Source organism: Kogia breviceps, chromosome 2, assembly GCF_026419965.1.
Source record: "Kogia breviceps isolate mKogBre1 chromosome 2, mKogBre1 haplotype 1, whole genome shotgun sequence".
Lineage (NCBI taxonomy): Eukaryota > Metazoa > Chordata > Mammalia > Artiodactyla > Physeteridae > Kogia > Kogia breviceps.
In genome coordinates this window covers 1,685,344-1,705,437 of record NC_081311.1, presented here as the reverse complement: position 1 = coordinate 1,705,437, position 20,094 = coordinate 1,685,344, and the positions used below count along the sequence as shown (strand labels likewise).

The window sequence follows — 20,094 nt, the reverse complement described above, 5'->3', positions numbered from 1 at the left end:
GGTTTAAGGCTAGATTCTGAACAATAGTTATGGATTTAAAAACTGAAAAATTCAAAAAGTAGATTCTGATTCAGAAGTAGGAATTTTATATTATCCTATGGAATCCAAATATTTTAAGCTAAAACAAAATCCCCCCCCACCACCACCATCTACTAGTGCTTTTGAACAGACCAATCTTATTCTGAAAAGACTTCTCTCCAGACCTAGATGGTTGATCTATTGCAGTTAAGACACTAAAAATAGACAGTGATTTCTGTTATGGAAATACCCAACAACTTAAAAATTAATAGCCCATTTATCCAATCAGACTAGCTGCATTTTTACCTTACAATTAGGTATCCTTTTGTCTATCCAACTTTTCCCAATGGGAGGTGGAAGAGAAGATGGGCAGGCATGTGGGAAAATGGGCACCAATTCCACAGCGGAAGAGGGGGGCAGTCCAATCGATGGAGGATGACCACCAAACAGCCACTGAAACCCAAGAAAAGGGAAGGGTGTGCTCATTAGCCTGTATCAATCAACTCTACCTTGTACCAAAAGATGCTGCGATAGCTCTGCTCTAAAAGGGAATTTTTAAATGCATGTATTTGATTATGAGAAAAATCTCCTTTTTCCCAGTCCAAAAAAAACCCCACAAATATTCCAAAATTCTAAGAATTTATAAAAATCTTCATATCGGAATCATCACAATGCATTTACAACACTGCTTTCTGTATTATTAAGAAAGAACTTCTAGGCACAAAACCATGAGGACATGGTTAAGAAATGGATTTCTGCCCTGAGAATATGACAAACCGTAATGGAAAGGTGAAATGCTGGGTATTCCTTTTATAATTCTTTTTATAAGCAAGCAGAGAGCTATATTTTATGGTATTCTTTTCCATATAACATTTTATATTAATTATATTTATCGTTTTAAAAACAGGCACAAGTAATATTTTCGAAATAAGAGGTTAAGATTCAAAGTTTCCCAAGGTTCGCAAATGCAAATAGATTCCAAGGCAAAGAAAACATAAATGAGATTATCACATAACTGAAGATCCCAATGCACAGAATAAAATAGCAAACGTTGAAAGGGGGCAGACAATTTAGGAGAAGTCTCTCTAATTAAATTAACTGAATCTTTATCAGTGGAGAATGAGATCATTGTTCAATGGTATGGAATACTTCAATACACATTTGTTTTAAAATCATAAAAGCATTTTTGAATTTCCTGTTATGTGAAAATGTTCTTCTGGTTTAAATAGTTATTTAACAGAAAATATGGTAGCACAAAATATTTTAAAGATTAATACTAAGTTTGGGGGAGCTTTTTGTTTTAAATTTACACAAGAAAAAAAAAATGCATTTTCTATACAGAAAGAAAAAACAAAATGTAGTTCCTTGACACCATGTACCTCTAGTGGTAGCACTCGCATATGACAACCCCTTCGAAATATCAGAAAAGCTACCAAGGCTTATTCAAAAAAAAAACCCCAACATGAACTGCATCACACATCAAAATACCATATCCAGTACCACATATGTGATGTATCATTACGTGTAAAGACCACTTAAGGAAGAGTTAACAACATCTTTTAGAAAAGCTCACAATATAATATTGGAATTAAATTAATTATGTGGTGTATTCTAACATCCACTCATTTGAATATGCTAATCAGGACAGTCATTGGAATAAAATACATGTTATTCTCTGATTTAAATGCATCTGCCTAGTTAGATAGCAAACAATGGATCTTGCCAAAACCAGCTTCCCTTGCTCTGTTACACCATTAATCAAAGGCACAGTCACTTTTCCTTTTTAATTCCAGATTTGAAACGCCAAACTCTTCTAAAGTGCAATATGACACTAGGTAATTTGGTGGACTCGGGCGGATCTAGGGTGGGAGTGGAAATCACCGGTAGCATTTCTCAGTATTAAAGGCAGGATTTCCCTGCGGGCTTCCATTGGTTTGAATTTTCTTAAGCATTGTCCTGAGTCTATTTTCAAATGAAAAAAAAAAAAAAAAAGCTAGATCAGAATCAGAAACAGCTATTGATTCCCAGCTTGCTTTCCAAGCCTGGCAGAGACTGTAAAAGTATTAACTTCTATTCGGTAAGTCGGCCACAGTTCCCAGCTGCAACGCCGGGCTCCGGAGGCGGTACTTAAGCACCGCGCTCTGGACAACGACCCCGGCCCGGGCGAAAGTTGTGGCCAAGGCGGTCCCAACTCTGGGCTTGGGGTGCGGGTCTCCAAACTGCAAAAACTGCCGAGAGGCAGAACGGGACGTCGAAGCATGAACTTTGTTGCCGATGCATGGCTACCAGGCTGCGCCGTGGTGGGCTGGGGAGCCGAGGACCACCGCGGGAGGAAAGAGCGCGCAAGCCACAGGGCCGGAGCCGCCGGAGCGGGGCGAGGGCCGCGCCCAGGGGCCACGGGGGAAGCCGGCGACCCCGAACCCGGGGCCGGGGGCCGGGGGACACGTTACCTGCCCGTTGAGCAAGGGGTAGTGGTGCACAGCTGCGGCGGCGGCGTGGTCTGGCGCAGAGGGCAGCGGCAGCAACGGCAGCCAGCCGGGCAGCCCCGGGATCAGCGGCGCGGCAGAGGGCTGGGCCGAGGCAAGCAGCCCTGGCGGGGGCGCGACCCCGGCGCCCAGCCGGAGCAGCCCGGCCGAACCGGGGACCATCCAAACCCAGGGCGGCGGCGGCGGCGGGTCTGCATTCATCGGCCAGAGGAGAGGCTGCCGCCGCCGAGGCGGCTGCGGCTGCTGCAGCTGCCGCCGCCGCCGCTGGAGCCTGGCGCCCACCAGCATCCTACATCCCCGCGCGGGCGGCGGCTGCGGGCGCGGCGGGGGCGGCGGGCGCCAGAGGCACGGGCCGGCGGCGGCGCGGGCTCGGAAGCGAACTCACTTGGCTCCGCTGCGCGGCCGCACGCTCCGCCCCTGCCCCGCGCCGGGAGCCCCGCCTCCTCCTCTGCGAGCGCTGCCGCCCGCGCTGCCGCCGCCCCCCCAGGCCCGGCCCCGGCTCGCAGCGTCTCCGGGTTCCGGGCTCCGGCCCGCACTCACCCCGGGACCCCCGCGGCGGCGGCGGCGGAGGGCGAGGGGAGCAGGCGAAGGCGCGGGGCGCAGAGGGCGCGTCTGGCCGGGCTTCCGCGGATTGAGCCCGGAGCTCAGGTTCGGCCGCTGGAGGCCGCCGGCTCTCGCGGACGGAGCGCACGCCGGGGAAGGCGCACCCGGCCGGGCCGGGAGACGGGGTCCACCAGCAGCAGCGAGCCGAGGCCAAGGTGGCGGCGCCTGAGTCAGGCACGTCCAGCCGCCGGGCGGTGCTGGGGGCGCCGTCGGGGACCGCGCGCGCGGGCCGCACTCTGCCTGGCTTAACCTGGGTCGAAGGCGGAGGGTCCCCAGGGGATGCTGCCTGCAGCCCCCGACGCCCAGCGGGCACCGATTGTCACTGGGGACGGGTAGATTCCTCTCCCTGGAAAATCTGCCAAACACTTTCCTAAGACCCCAGCGGGTCCTCTGCCCGGCGGCCCCTACCCCGCGCCCCACTAGTTCAGGCGCCACACACCCCAGGCGGGTCGCCTCCGGGCCTTTGCACGGGACAAACGGTTGTCGCTGGGATTGCCCACGGTGAACTGGTCCTGGATGCTACCGGGCCCAGAATTGTGCTCCTCCTTTACCCACCGCACGAGGCCTCTGCAGTGCAACCTGGGCTGACTGAGGCCAAGGACCACCCCTCCTGCGAGGACCCTCGCTCGGCGCGCACAGCAGAGCCTGGTTCCGCGCGGGTGACACGCAGTCGCCGCCAGGCGGCGCGCGCCCCGGCTGACCTCCCTCCCGCCGCAGACCCCGGTCTCGCGCGGTATCTCCTTGTGATGCCGGGGCTCTGAGACCCCGCCCAGCTCTGGGCAGTTCGTCGCTGAGAGCTGGTTGGAGACTTCCACGGGCTAATGAACTGCTTAGGTCGCTCCGCCGGAGAAACCCCACCACAGTCCACAGGGCAAGCACAGTGTTTCTTAGGGGCACTTGGTGAAGGACCTTCCTGCCGCCTAAAGCAGAAGGAAGGTATTATGAAGCATGCTTTTAAGAGCTTGTATGAAAAGCCCACCCTGACCTGGGCAGGAGAGCATGCACCCACCCAGGTACACCACAGACACACCTGGGACTCTCCAAACACGGGCTCTCCTCACCTCTGGACTGATCCGTCGACCTCCCTCCTGAGATAAACTAAAGCACCAGAGTGCTTTCAATTTGCTTCTAGGGTTGTTTCCTCATTCTTCTAATTTGCTTATTTCCTCCTGGCCTGGCATGATTTCTTTTAGATCCTGGCATATGCTAATTTACATAGCTGGCATCTCCATGTTTTCCTCCAGGCAAACCATTTTTCAATTAGCAAGTTTATCTCTCTCTTTGATGCAAAAGTCCTGGCAAGATTGTGTGTTTTCTCACCTACAGTCAGAAAGCTCTGCAGATTGGAAGACTGTTACTATTCAGCTTAAGCCCTTAATTCATGCGCATATATTTGTATGTGCACACACTCGTGATATGTGTCTTGGTCTTGGTGGCCACAGCCAGACTAAGGAATTGGGGCAGGTGTCTTTGGGCAGGCTAAGGTTGGACCCCTTAAAGGGTCCAGTTTGAATGGGAGTTATTCATCCCTTCTCCATTGTTTGGAGGCTGGCAGTGCCCAGCTTGGATGCTGTTCTCAGCAAAAGCAAGTGCAGTGTGTGCACAGAACCCACACTCCCAGGAAACAGGGTTTAGCCATGATCTGGGGGTGCTTCAGCAGGTGCTCTGGGGGGAGTCTCACCCGTTCCCACGCAGCCCGGTCCTTGAAGTGGTTCTGCTAAAGTACGCTTTTGTCAACTGGTTGTATTTATTCCCTCCCTGGGCTTTCCAGTGTCCTGAGCACAGGATGCCTTGGGCAGCTGATCGGCTCTAAACAAGAGCTGGAAAATTACAAATATGTTCATTCAAAGAACCTCAAAGTAGCCCAAAGTCCTTTACTGCTTCCTGCCATGGGCTTGACTGTATTCATTTATTACAGCGTTTTGAACCCCTTTCCCTACCATGCTGTGCTCTGAATTCTGGGAACACAGCAGAGGACAACAGAGATGCAGAGCGATTTTCACTAATTAATTAATTGCTGTGACGGGGGAACCAGGAGATGGACTTATCCCCCATTTCTGGCTCTTGTTTCAATCACATTCATGTCAAGGTTTTCCCCACACACCCCACTCAACCCAGGAACAACCAGACACCCCCTTGGATAGGAGAAGCCCCCTTTCCTATGGGTACTCTCTTTCCAATGGGTGTTTAAGAGGACACTTTTAAAGCAGGAAGACTTGTTCTCCACGAGGACCAGAAATCAGGGGATATCCCATCTGCATGTGGAGGCTCCATGCCAGGTAGACCTGTGCCACTGGTGGGCAGGTGTGCTTACCTATCAGTGCCTCCAGGGGGTCAGCCCTGGACTAGCACCCCATGAACTCAGGCCCTTTATCTCCCTATAAAAATCAGTGACAAATTCTCCTTGTAATGGGTTTTATACACAATCTAGTCTCAAGTTCTCCTAACCAATAAAAACAACCTTAAGTCTGTCTGTATTATTCAGGCAAAACCAGCAGAAATTTCCAGCTAATCTGTGACAGACTGAAGACAGACGAGATCCACAGCAAGTGTGCGTTATCCTCATATGCTAATGAGTTCTGAATTGTTTATCACCTTTTTGGAAAAAAGAATGTTGGGTGTTAGGGAGGGATGGATGAAGTAAGATTTCGCAGCTTGTAGAAGGATTTTTTTTTCAAGTTGTTTTTGGTTTTTTTGACTCTTTTTCTAAGTAAAATATAAGAGAAACTCCCACCTCAAAAGAAAGAGAGAGACAAGCGTGAAGATGCCTTCTCCAGGCCGAGTTAAAATAATCCCCAGAGCAATGGGCCAGGCGGGAGCGGGGACGTGTGGGGCGGAGAACTGAGATGTTGCCTCCGCAGCGGCCCTGTCCCGCCCACCAGCTCACGCTGCCAGAACATCTTTCCAAAACCAACGCGGATCCGACTGGGTCCCTCCCCGCTGAAGACTCGCCAACGGTGCTATGATGAGGCCCTGGCTGAAAGCCACGGGCGCGAACCACCGCCCCGGGAGACTGGCATCTTCAGGAGGAGGAATTGGTGATTTGGTACCTGACCCGGTGTGGGCTGACAGGGCGCGGGCGTAAGAGCGATTTCCAAAGTTCTGCCAAACTCGGGAGTCTGCAGCTGAGCACCCCTTCCCAGAGACGAGGAGCCTTTGTGGATGAGCAGCAGAGAGGAGAGGTTGCTCCAGACAGGACGACTTGGAAGTGTCCGAGGGACACCTGGAAAGATCCGTCCACGTCACGGTTGTCTGGAGTCAGGAGCAAAGTCTTGGATGAAGACGCGGAACTGGAGTTCGCACAAGAATGGAGAGGGGTGGCCTTCCGCGGTGGTGGCCGAGATCGGAGATGTGGATGGGGTCACCCCAGGCGAGCACAGAGCGGGAGAGGAGAGGCCGTCAGGGTGTCCCCGTAATGGGGAGTGAAGCTCTCTAGGAAACACGGAGGGGAACCGAGGCAAGTGGTAGCACGAGACCACCCTGGACGGGCAGGAGTGAGCTCGTTTGTTCAAGGGTATTATTATTGTTTTTATGATAAATGTGGTATTGCAGAATATCTGGGAAACATAGAAAAGCATCATGAATCAAGCCCACTCAGGCAAAAGGAATTTGAACCTTTTGTTGACCTCCCCTCCGTAGTATATTTTCTTCTCATCTCTCTCTCTATAGCATGATAATGTATATATATTACATATAGTAATATATGTATAGCATATATTATGGCATCTTATCGTATTACATTTTATATTAAATTGCATTGTATAATAAATAGTTTTAAACCTTATTTTTCGCTCAGCATCGTAGCATGAGCGGTTCCCCCCATTGCTGAAAATACCTAGAGGAACCCCGTTATCAACAGCAAAGCAGAAGGCTCACGGAGGACGTGTAGGAGTGGAGGTGAGTCTGCCCCGAGTGGGAATCAGTAGCCGACGTGGGACAGCAGCGCACCCTACTCAGCAGCCTGTCCATTTTGTAGCTATAAAGAACCACCCGTCTACCCACCTAACTTGCCGCCATCCGTGGGTCTAAGTCATAGGTAAAATGTTGCAAACACTGGAGTGCACAGACGCCGCGTGGGGCACAGTGCAGACCCCGAAAGCCAGACGCCGCGGGCAGTTATGAGGGATGCTCGGGGCAAGGCAGAGGCCCCCCTCGCTGCGTCCGGACCCCCCGCCCTCCGGAGAGCACTTCCCAAGCTCCCCACTGAGCTCGGGTCGGCTCACTAGAGGCCCTGGATGGCAGGAACGGCGCGCTCTCCCCTCTCCTCTCCACAACAGCTGAGTGTCCAGTGGCTAGAATACTCTTCATGCTGGATTGAAACCCCAGCCTGGGATCATTACTGAGCCCCCAGTGGGTGCAAAGACAGGCCAGCTGTCTGACTGCGTCCCGTGCAACAGACAATAACCCAGCCAGGGCTCTGCAGGTCGTGTCCTGTGTAAGGGTGCCCAGCTAGGAGAGGGACTGGGGTCCAGCCAGGCACAGGAATGTGTCCACCCAGAGAGCCAGCTTCCTGGGACCCACACCAAGACAGCCTGGGCTCTGGAGAATGATGGTGAGGAAGACAGGTGTCCCCCGCGAAGCTTAGAGCCTGGGAGATGGTGACAGCCCCAAACATGTGACCACAAAGAGCAGCGGGCCTGCTTTATCCCAGGCGCCCCGGGTCCAGAGGGCCAATGGTGGGAGAGGGCCTGGCCCACATCCCCTCTGAGGCCACCCCACCTCTAGCCCATTCTTTGTGCTCCTGGCCCCTTCCTGTGCCCCTTCCTTGCCCAGGGCTCTCTGCCGGGGGAGGGGACGGAGGCCTTTAACCTGGTCAGATCATGATTTACGGGCACTTAGACGAGGAGAGACAGGAAGACCTTTGGTGCCATGCATTCTCACAAGCCACACGATTCATCGGCCTTATTCTCGGCACACACATCTGGTGGCATGATTTGTGGGGTCTGGAGACATGAAATTGTTTTCTCTACAGAGCCTGACCGGACAGTTAGAAAGCCACCGTGATGCGGGCCAAGGAGGGCTTTTGCCAGTGAGAAAGCACCCAAACTTCCTATCTGGATGCAAACATTTGTGCTTGTGTATAGTTTTATTTTATTTCGTCAAAGCATGCTGATCTCACACCAGATGAAGCCAGTGTGTTAGCCCTGCTCCAGTCTGTCCCACATAAAGCGCTCGTTCCCTGGATTTCTTAACTGGGGCGGAGAAGGGGGCGGGAATTCGCACCATCCGTGTCCCTGTGAAGGGCACACTTGGCTGTCTCTGTGCTTAATTACACTGTGGCCAGGCCACACGCTGACGCGTAAGAGGGGCCACAGCCGGGAGACCTGTTACAACAGCCCTGCTAATCGGAACTAATTCGGGAGGAGAAGCAGCTTGGTCTGAACTGGGAAAGAAGGTCGATTATCAAGTGCGTTTTAACACAGTCTTGCTGTTATAGGAGGCGTAACCGGGAGCACTGGTAACAGGAGGTCGGGGAAGGCCCACCGTGCCGGACTCGAGCAGGTGAGATGCTCCCGCAGTTATAGCGCCCCGAGAGGATCCCCCCTCGGCCGTCTCAGGCTAATCAGCCTGCTCTGCACAAGGCTACCCTTTGCAGTTCCAACCAGGTTCAAATGAGCACCGGCTGCAAAGTCCAGGGCCTGAATTCATGACATAGTGCAGAGCACATTTCTTTAGAGGCGCCAGAAGAACAAGACTCCTGCGGAGAGGCTGGTCCTTTCCTACTGGGGAGAGGACCGTTCGCAGCAGCAGAGGATCACAACAGCCCTCCCCTGCCTGTGAGCTGCATCCAAGCCCCCGGGGCGCCAGGCCCGCGATGCGGGCTCGCCGGGCGAGGCGGCCGTCCACGTCTGGATGCACCGCGTGCTGTGAGCTGCGTGCCGGCGCTCAGAGCGCCGGGCGGCGCCGGGAGGCGGGGGGGCCCTTCAGCAGCCCACCACCAGCGGTTGGTCGCGCCCAGGCCAGGGTGACGCGTCGTCCATCCTTGGCCTCGTTCGTGCTCCCACGCTTCCCCCTTCATGTTGGCAGGGTACAGCCGGGCAGCCGTTCTCTACAAGTCTTTGATTTCACCAGCAGCAGGCTTTCCTGAGAGGCGACAGCTCTGAAGCCAGCGATCATAATCCTTCAAATCCAAATTCTCTACCCTCAACGGCGAGTTCTCTCCTCGACAGAAGACAAGATGGAGATCCCTACAGCGCTCTCTGCACTGCTGACTGTCTTAATAGTTTTCACCTTGATAAAATATGCTTAGGGTAAGAAAAGAATACAGTTTCACAGGAGAGAGTCTGTGGTTTTTCTTCCCTGAACTGTTAACTTAAATAATTCTGTGCATTCAGCACATTCTGCCACTTAACCTTTCCTCCAACTCGTTAATAAATATACTGAAGTAGACTCACTCTGGGACCGGTCTCTGGGGCATATGCAACTTCTGACCTTTTTCTGTGGTCAGAACTACACAGGGCAAAAGTTTTGATTATTTAAGGAGCTAAGTAGTAAACTAGAGGCACATACATGAAACCGGGGGGCCCCAGCAGTGAGGTTTTCGTGGGGACACTGGTAGAAGGACAGCTGGGCCATCTTGTTGCTCAACAACCTGTCCTATGAGCTGCCCAGAGCGACCAGGAGATCAGACAGGGCAGGATGGCTCAGCAAAGTGGCAGCCTTTGCCCTGCATGCAAGCCATTCCGTAGGATGTCTGTAAGTGGCTGGGGGGCAGAGACTCCCACGGTCCAGCCTCCAAGCCCTGTCAGGCAGTTCATAAGGATTCTGTCCCTCCTACCCCCGGCACCTGCTGGCCAAGTCCCTGACCTCCCTGGGCCTCAGCTGTCCATACGTGAGACAGATTCGGATCAAGCCAGTGTCAACACGCAGTGGGGGATCTCTGAGCTCAGTCTGCGATCCATGCGTCCTGAGTGGCTGCGTGCTTGTGGACGAGTCCTGCCACCTTTGTAGGCTCAGCTTCCCCCCACGGAAGCTAGAGGTAAGTCACGTCAACTTAGCAGGGATCCGGTGGAGGCAAAGCGAGGGAGACCGTCTGGGGATGTTTGCCAGCCGAACCACTGAGTAGGATGTTGCCGAGGTTCGTAAGGGTCAATAAAGTACACGTGAGCCACTTTCACCTCGTGTCTCTGTCCAGCAGCATGTATGCTGTTCCTCAGCCACTTTGTCAGGGCTGTGTCCCCACTGCCTGGAACACAGGAGCTCGAGGAGACATAAGGTGTCTCAGTCCATCAGCTACCACCACAGAATATCATAGACTCGGCTCGTACGACAAACGTTTACTTTCCACGGTTCTGGAGGCTGGTGCCGTCACATTCCGTGTCTGGTGCGGAGCTGCTTGCTGGTCCACAGATGGCTGTCTTCTCGCTGTGCCCTCACGTGGCAGAGGGCAGGGGAAAGCAAGCTCTCTTGGGATTCTTATAGGGACATGAATCCCGTCATAGGGGCTCCTCTTCCATGAGCTCGTCACCCGATCATCTCCCGGAGGCCCTGCTTCCAAACACCAGTACCTGAGGGGCTAGGCTTTCAACCCGTGATTTTAGGGAGGCACGCACGTTTCAGTAAGAGCAGCACGCGTGTGCACAAGTTTCTGAGCTCCATCCCCAAATAAAAGAAAATGTGCAAAAGCCCAAAGAGCTCGTGCTGTTGAGGGCCATTCCTACCATGCGATGGCGATCGTACAGCAGCCTCTCTGTGCTCCCAACCGGCAAAACTGACTCTGGGCCTCGCCTACCCCTGGGCACCTGAACTCTGGGAGTCCCGCTTACTGCCTGGGCTCCATTGGCTAAGGTACCGGGCCAGCCAGACATGGCCACCCTCTTGGGCTTTGGATGCCTCAGAAGGGATACCTTCCTCAGCACAGAGGAAAAGGCAAATATCCTACAGTACAATACAATACGACACAATACGACATATAGGATAAAACAGCCTCTTGAAGGAGGGAAGCAGGTAAATCATCCCAGAGCCCACGCTTTTTATTCCAAGGTGAGAGCTCCTTTCGCCCGACCAGACACAGATGTGTGCATTCCAGAACCAAGCCCAGGCCGGGGCCCCAGACCCTTCTGGGTGCTGCCGTGGCCTCTGCTTTGTGGGAGAGGAGCCACCCTCGATGCTGGACGCTGGGGCTGCAGGAGCCCGGGGGGCTGTGTGCTCCTTACCGAGTCCCCGCCGCTGCCCTGGGTGCCTGAGGCCCCTCCAGCGGCTGGGTCAACACCAGCATCCTGGTTCCTGGGCAGCTAGCCCAGTGCTCTTCCCTCTGTCAACAAGACCCAGACGAATTACAGATGGACAGACTTGTCTGGGGGGGGGGGGGAAGAGGGCGCCCTCGGGGCTGTCACCCCGAAAGGCCCCGCCCGGCCGGACCCAGACCCGCCCTGAGCCTGGCGGGGCCCCAGGGGCCCGGCCCAGCTGTGTGGTTGTAACCAGTGGCGCCTGCCCTCCCCCAGCCTCTCCTCTCCACGCTCTCTTTCTCTGGCCAGGGTGACTGTTTGGGTCTGTGAAGGTGAAATGCCCACCCGAAGTGCCAGCCGCGCTGCCAGGAGGCCGAGCCGGCCCCTCCCCCAGAGCTGCTGCCGCTTCGGCCCGAGACCGTCTGCGCAGACGCAGAAGCCGGCGCGGGAGCGAGTCGCGCCCGTGGCCCCTCGGCCCGCGCGGCAGTGTCACCGGCTCTGATTTTCATGGACAGCTGTGTACCGCCTGGGTGTGGGCACCGCGCAGGGAGGGCGTCGCTCAGGGAGCCTCTGGCCTTCGCGGGGCCCCGGCTGGGGCGTGCTGGGCCGGGGTACAGGTCAGCTCAGTGACCGGGGCGGAGGCAAGGAGCGGGTGTGGGCCCCAGGGTGGCCGGCTGTCCCGAAGGCCCGCTGCTCTCTGATGGTCAGAGCCCCGCACCTCCCCGGAGCTTCCCCTTCCCCTTCCCACGCGGCCCTCCGAGGCCCCCTCCGGCGCCTGCTCCAGCCGCACTCCTGCCGCCGCGAAGCCGCCTGCAGGCGCCTGTGGCCCCCACGCCCTGGCCCAGGGCCATCCGTCACCCCCTCATGCTCCTGCCTCAGGTGGAGCAGCTGCAGGTGCCCCAGGACGGTCGCAGTGACTCCCCGGGGGTGCGGAGGGAGAAGAGCACTCGCTGGGGTCCCGAGTCATCTGGACACCCCCGGCCCTGAGCACAGAACTCTCTAGACTGTAAGCCGCACGCCCTGTGTTCTTGGAACCAGGAACATAACAGACCAGCACGCATCTGTACACTTGTCACATGAAATGTGTCTTGAACAGAGTTTCTAGTATGAAACATTTTTTTAAAGGTATGATTAAAACTTAAAAAAAGACAGGGCTGAATTGGGAAAAAAAGAAAAGGTAAAGAGATTCCTAGAAGCTAAAAATGACAAGAGAACCCAAAATGGAAACATGATTAAGCTGAATCCGTCATCTGACCTGGACATTTGCTGCCCCCGGTAACCAAGGGCCCCTGCTTTCTGGTGCTGCGGCTGTGGGGAACAGGCCTCCCGCGAGACCCCCAGGCGGGTCTGGGTCCGGCCGGGCGGGGCCTTTCGGGGTGACAGCCCCGAGGGCGCCCTCTTTCCTCCCCAGACAAGTCTGTGCATCTGTAATTCGTCCCGGTCTTGTTGACAGAGGGAAGAGCGCTGGGCTAGCGGTCCAGGAACCACACAGCCACCAGGAAGACTGTCCTGCAAACAGAGGTGGTCAGAAACTTGCTCTTTGTGCATCGGATTCCAGCTGGTGGGGGGAGGATGCCTCTTTGGATAATTTATAACTACGGACTGTCCCACATGAAAAAAAATAAACATATTTGAAGTGGTCCCTGATGGGAGGTGGCCCCAGGCACCTGGCAGTAAGGAATCCAAACCCTCTGGAGGAAGACATAGTAAATGCAGTCCCCAGAGACATATCACAGAAGATGATCAAAGGGACATCGCAAAGCAGGAAGCACAGGAGGAAAGAGGAGATGGAGGTTTGTGGGAAAAGATTAAAACAGAAGCATCAGACCCCAAAAGATGAAAAGTGTTAGAATGATAAGACATGGAATATAAAATAGGTGTGCTTGACATCTTCAAATAACATTTAAATATTTTAGTGAGCTCTTCCAAAATAGTTTAAAATAATGCACTAACGTTGCCTCTAAAAAATAAGAGATAATAAAAGACAGCTAGGTGAATTTGTAAATTGATTTAATAAACCTTTTAGAAATGAAAAACACAGTGTTTGAAGTTTAAAACACAGCATGTAGATTAAAAAGCAGATCAGAGAGAGCTGAAGAGATAAATGAATGAGAGGAGGAAGGAATCTCCCAGAAAACACCACAGTGAGAAATTACCGGATGATGTGAAAGAGATGAGAGGAAACAGGGCGGACAAGGTGAAAGGGCTACTGTGTGTCTAGCGAGAGTTCCCGGAAGTGAGGAAAGAGAAAAAGAAGAGAGGAGAGACGCCATATTCAGAGATGATGGCCAAATATTTTCCAGAGTGTACAGAAATCACCAGTCCCCGGCTTCTGGAAGCGTGACAGCCGCTGGCTCATCCCCTGTGCGCTCTGAAGCCGACTTGAGAGTGTGATCACCGCGAAGGAAGCCCAGGGACAAGCTCTGAGCGGCTCACTGGAAGCCAGGGTTCGTGCTCAGCAGCACCGGCGGAGTAGTTTCTGGAGTCACGATGCAGGACGTCACACGCACGGTATTGAACCGCAGAGGCGAGAGGCGCGGGCTGGTCCAGGCACACAGGTCCCCAGGGCCACGCACTGAGAGTCACAACAGCACTGCCATCTTTTTCTCCCGTTGCAAAACAAGAAATTGGCCAGGAATGTTGCCCTTGGCAATAAACAACAAAGGGAAGATTCCTGGACCTGAGCAGGAAGAGATGGTGTCTCCCAAAGACCAAGCACCTTCACGTACACTGATTGGAGAATAGAGCTGCGTCTCTGTCCATTGTTCTAAATCTTCGTGGATAAATCATGATACCTCAAATGGGCCCATGGGTTTCTAATATATATTTAATTTAAATTAGTTTTATAGATAGCAACCCACATAAAATACTTGCCCAGGGCCCCACAAACACTAGGGACAGCCCTGGCTACAAACACTAGCTGAAAGAAAGTTGGTTTAGGTACACTGATATCGAAGTATACTTTAAAACAAGGAACATTATTAGAGATTGAAGAGAAGCGGCATATAATGACATAAGAAGATAATTCCGTTCTAAATGTATATGTACCTAATAACATAACCTCAAAATATAAAAAATAATTATCAGCAGAATTTTTTAAGTGGACAAAATGAGTAAACACACCGGGAAATTTTAACATATCCCTCTTAGTAATCAACAGACCAGCTCGACAAATACAGAAATTAGCAAGTGTATAGAAAAAATTTAAAAGGTGATAACAAAATTCACCTTTTGTGATAAATATGGAACATGGTACCCAACATCCGTGGAATGCAAAAACAAGGACAAAATTAAAACTTGTGAAAACTGATAAAAACGGGGAGTGCTTACTTCAATGGCCTCTCGCTAAAGGGAGTTACAGTGAGGTTCTAGAGAAAGAAGGTAAATGATGCCAGGAGGGAGGTCAGGGGCGCCCCCAGCAAGACTGAGCAGGGTAAGTATTACAGTAAAGGTGCGGGCAGGACATACACTTGCATCAACCCAACCATACCTGGTGGGGGTAAAAATTAAGTTAGAACTACTTCACTGCCCAGAAACAGCATGTAAATCTGGGGTGAAGTAAAGATATTTATTAAATTTTAACTTTAAGTTAAATATGCATGCTAGAATTTCTAGAGCAAATACTAAAAGAATAAAAATAGAGTTTGGCAAGTTTTGAAAAATCAATATATAAAAGTTATTTGCATTTTCATAATAAATGCAAGTGGAACGTATAATTTAAAAGTATGTAGTATTTAAAATAGTAACAAAAATGATGAGGTTCCTAACAGTAATCCAACAACGAAAAATGTATAGTTTCTTTATGGCTGAAATTGTATAACTTTCTTGAGATATTTATTTTAAAAAAAAAACTTTAAAAGTGGATAGACCATACATATGGATAGGAAGACTCAATATTTTAAAGCTGTCAATTCTTCCCAAAGTGATTATAATTTTAATGCAAACAAAATAATCAAAGGTGAGGATATATACATACTTTATATATAATTGATATGCTAATTCTAAAATAGATATACAAGTGTAAAAAGCAAGAATAGCCAAGGTGTGACAAATGTGTTCAACAGGGAAAACTGTTCAAAAGTCTTTTCAACAAATGGCGTTGAAATTACTGGATAGAAGTGTGAAACACAACACAAGAAAACAAGTATTAGACCCCTACCTTATACTCCATAAAACTTGATGCAAGGTGTGTCATAGAACTAAAAGTAAAATCCAAAAGTATTAAGGCTTTTTAGAAGAAAACATGTTTGAAAATCTTCCCAACCTCAGAGCTGACAAGAATATAAGAGGATGCAGAAAGCAAGCATGAAATATAAAAGAAACAATGGATAAATTAGTTTCCATCAAAATTTAAAACTTTTCCCCTTCAAAAGACACCACCAGGAACATGAAAGCACACCCCACAAACTGGTAGAAAAAAAAATTCATAACACGTATATCTGACAAAGGAATCCAGAATATATAAAGAATGTCCATCATATATAAAGAAATTCCACACATCAACAACAAAGAAATAACAATCCAGTAAGGAAAGACCTGACTAGTCATTTCACAAAATCAGGTATACAAATGACTGATGCAAACTAAATATTAATATGCTCATGAAAATTGGCTGAATGTCATTAATTACCAGAGAAAATGCCAATTAACACCCAATGGAGATATCATGTCGCACCTCCCCGGGATGGCTAAAATCAACAAAGAAACCAACAAACAAAACTGACCAATTGACCGTACGAAACACCATGAGGCTGTGAAGTAACCAGAACTCATGCGTTATCGAGAAGAATTTTACTGTCGTTCCCCACTTTGGGAGTCCATTTGCCACGTGACCAACAATCTCACTCTGAGCTACGTACCTGAGATACATGAAGACATGGGTTTGCAATAGGCTCGTCCAAATTGTCTTATCAGACTTAGTCATATAACTGCCCCAAATTGGAAACACCCCAAATGTCCATCAATAGGAAAATGGAAACACAAATTGTGTCTTATTCAGATAATGGATTACCACCCAGCAATAAAATAGTATGTTATTGATACCTACAAGATTGATTAATACTAAAAAAAGATACACGGAATGAAAGAAACCAGACATAAGGGAATACAAACTTAATAAGTCCATATTTTACAAAATCTAAGAACAGGAAAAATTATGTATAGTGACAGAAATTAGGACAGAGGTTGTTATGGGGGTAGAGATTGACTTGAAGGGGGCCCAGAGGAACCTTCTGGGATGATGGGGGAGTCCTGTATCTTGAGTGGATGGGGTTACATGGGTGTGAACGTTTATCAAAACTCATCAAATTTTACACTCAAGATCTATGTGTTTCACTCTATGTAAGTTTGTCTCATAAAAGCATAAGTATTATAAATGGCTCCTAGGGAGGGTAAGTTCTATTATATGGAACCGCTTGTTTTATGCTTTTAAAAATTAAACTTTCTATTTGAGATAAATGTCGATTCACAAGCAATTGTAAGAAATAATACAGAGATCGTGTGTACTTTCACCCAGCTTCCTCCAATGATAACATTTTGCAAAACTATAGAACATCAACACAACCGGGACACTGACAGAGATACAGTCAAGAGACAGGACATTTCCACCATCCCAAGGACCCCCGATGTCGCCCAGTTACAGCCACGTCCACTTCAGCGCTATTCTGGCTCTTCCTCAACTCCTGGCAAACACTAATCTATTCTCCATTCCTATAATTTTGCCATTTCAGGAATGTTATGTAAGTGGCATCACGTGGCATGTAGCCTCTGTGGCTGCTCTTTGTCACTCAGTGTAATTCTCTGGAAGTCTGCCCAGGTTGACGTATGTGTCAGGAGTTTGTTCTTTACAGTTAAATAGTATTTCACGGTGTGGATGCATCACAATTTCTTTAGCCATTTATCCATGGAAGGCCATCTGGATTGTTTTCGTGTTTGCCTATTATGAATAAACCATCCATAAACAGTCATACATAGGCTTTTGTATAAACATGTTCGCATTTCCCTGGGATAAACACCTAGCAATGCAATTGCTGGGTCATATGAGAGTTTAGCTCTTTAAGACACTGTCAAGTTGTTTTCCAGAGCACCTTCACCATTTTACATTCCTGTATGAGAAATCCAGTTCCTCCTCAACCTCACCAGCACTTGGTGCTGTGACTTAAAAATAAAATTGTCCATCTTGATAGGTGTGTAGTTGGTGGTTTAAATTTGCATTTCCCTAATCGGTGATACTTTTGAATTTTTTCATGTCCTGATTTTCCATCTGTATATCCTCTTTGGTCAAATGTCTCCTCATATCTTTGCCCATTTTCTAATGGGATTTTTTTTTTTTTTAACATTGAGTTATGAGTGTTCTGTGTATGGTTCACATAACAATCCTTTGTTGGGCAGGTGATTAGCAAATATTTTCTCTCAGTCTTTATTGTGTCTTTTTATCCTCCAAACAAGGTCTTTCACAGAGCAAAATATTTTAATTTTGTGAAGTCCATTTTATTATTTTTTTCCCTTTTGTGGGTCATAGTTGTAGTGTCAAGTCTGGGAACTCTGTGTCTAGCCCTAGACATAAAATATTTGTCCCTCTGCTGTTTTTTTCTTTCTAAAAGTTTTCATGGTTAATGTTTTACATTAAGTTCATGATTCGCTTTGAGTTAACGGTTGAAGAAGCCATGAGATTTAGGTAAAGGTTCATGTTTATTTGTTTGTTTTGCTGACATTATTTCAACTGCTCCTGCACCATTTGTTGAAAAGAATATCTTTCCCTCCTTGAGTCGCTTTTGCACCTCTGTCAAAAATCAGTTAGGCAGGCGGAAAGAAGCTGGATGTCCGTCAGTTGGTGAATGGATAAACAAAATGCAGCACATCCACACAATGGAACCTCCACCATGAAAAGGAAAGGAGTACCAACACCTGCTACAACGTGGATGAACCTTGGAAACAGAATGCTAAGTGAAGGAAGCCAGTCACAAGAGATCACATATGACATGATTCAATCTCTATGAATGGTCCAGAATAGACACGTCTGTAGGGACAGAAAGTAGACTGGTGGTTGCTTAAGGCTGGAGGAGATGTAAGGATTGGGGAGGGATATCTACATGGTTGGGGGGAGGGTCTCTTCTCAGGAGATGAAAATGTTCTAAAATCAATGGAAGTGATAGTTGTACCTTTCTGTGAATATACTAAAAAGCACTGACATATACGCTCTAAATGGGTGATGTACTGTGTATCTCAGTGAAGCTGTTACAAATGTTTTTTAAAAAACCTGGAATGGGGGCTGTCCTGGCCATTGTAGGAGGGTTAGTAACTTTAGCCTCTCCCCAGTGAGTACCAGTAGCAACCTTCCAAGTCATAGTTATCAAAAAATGTCCCCAGGGGCTTCCCTGGTGGCGCAGTGGTTGAGAGTCCGCCTGCCGATGCAGGAGACACGGGTTCGTGCCCTGGTCCGGGAAGATCCCACATGCCGCGGAGCAACTAAGCCCGTGAGCCATGGCCGCTGAGCCTGTGCGTCCGGAGCCTGTGCTCCGCAACGGGAGAGGCCACAGCAGTGAGAGGCCCGCGTACCGCAAAAAAAAAAAAAAAAAAAAAAAAAAAAATGTCCCCAGACATTGCCGTTGAGGGGAAACATCCTTCCACCCAACACTGAGAACCAATGTCACAGAATAAGAAAATAGCGAAGGAAAGGAGAGCCTTGAGGCCGTGTCCGTGGACCTATCATCAAGATGACCACAGCAGGACCATCCTGTGGAGACTCTGGAACAGGTCCAGTAGTTGACACATCAACACATGTGTGACCTGGAGCTACGTGGGCCACTTGGTAACTGTCTCTTAAAACTCGGCTTCCTCCCTCCCTGACTGAAGTCCCATCTCTCTATGTCCACCCCGTGAGACGCCAAGTGGAGGTTAGCAAACAGGACCCTAAATCTCCCCGTTGCTAATTTTAATGACAAGGTGGGCATGACCTTGGCACTATGACCTAAGTGGTGGTCCACGTTCTCCTGGTTTCATTTTCACCAGGACGACTCAGGCTACGGTGCCTCCATTTGCCATGGTGAAGTCCTTCCCCCTACTGATGAAGCATCCTGCTCTAAAGGAGGGTCCAGCTTTGGTCCTCTTATGCTTCTGCTGTGTTGATACACAGAACGTCTCCACTCTCAGGGAGCATCCGGCAGCATTCCTGCTGAAGAGGAAGGGGCCTCTCTTGAATGACATCCCAAAGGAGAACTCCTTATTCAGATACATTAAGGAAAAACATAAAGCCACAAGCAGCCACCAAAGATATCACACCCGTTATTCATTCGAACTTGACCTTCCATAGGGAAAAGCATTCAAAAGCCATATTTAGCGATTGATGAGTTGCACCGCAAGAATGATTCCACTTTTACTATCAAGTGGCAAGATGGTTTTAAATAACATCGCTCATGCCGTTGTGGACGTCCCCTGGAGCCTGCTTCAGGACGGGCCTATGAATAAAAGACGCCAAAGCAGGCGCTCTTCCCTGGGCTCTGCAGAAGCTGCAGGGGGGCGGCGGTGGGAGGTGAGATGGGGCCTCACACCAGAAGCCTGAGCACATTCCTACCACCGGGAACGAAGCAGCCATCCACCTGTTCAACCTCAGAGGTGTGGCTGTTGCCCTGAAGACCCCCAGAGCAGCCCCTCGCTATGGAAGGAGGCTTCTTCCACATCCAAGTCCCCCTGATGGAAATGATGGTGTGTCGCCCGGGCTCCTCCTGGTGGGCCGAGCCCAGGGAGCAGCAGGGCAGGGAGCTGCAGGACAGAACTCCCTGCGGAGGAGGATGAGATTCTCAGGGAGGGTCCGCGGAGAA

At 50.0% G+C, this 20,094-nt stretch overlaps 1 protein-coding gene across 1 annotated transcript in view; it reads right to left on the bottom strand.

Moving 5' to 3' along the window:
• Positions 1-2,792, bottom strand: part of TCERG1L (transcription elongation regulator 1 like) — a 184,305-nt gene extending 181,513 nt beyond the window's left edge. The window contains exons 1-2 of the mRNA XM_059052046.2: positions 2,469-2,792; positions 325-471 (exon numbers count right to left, since the gene is read on the bottom strand). Coding sequence (XP_058908029.1) covers positions 325-471; positions 2,469-2,792 — 471 coding nt within the window. The remainder of the gene's footprint in view (positions 1-324; positions 472-2,468) is intronic.
• Between the last annotated feature and the right edge of the window lie 17,302 nt (positions 2,793-20,094).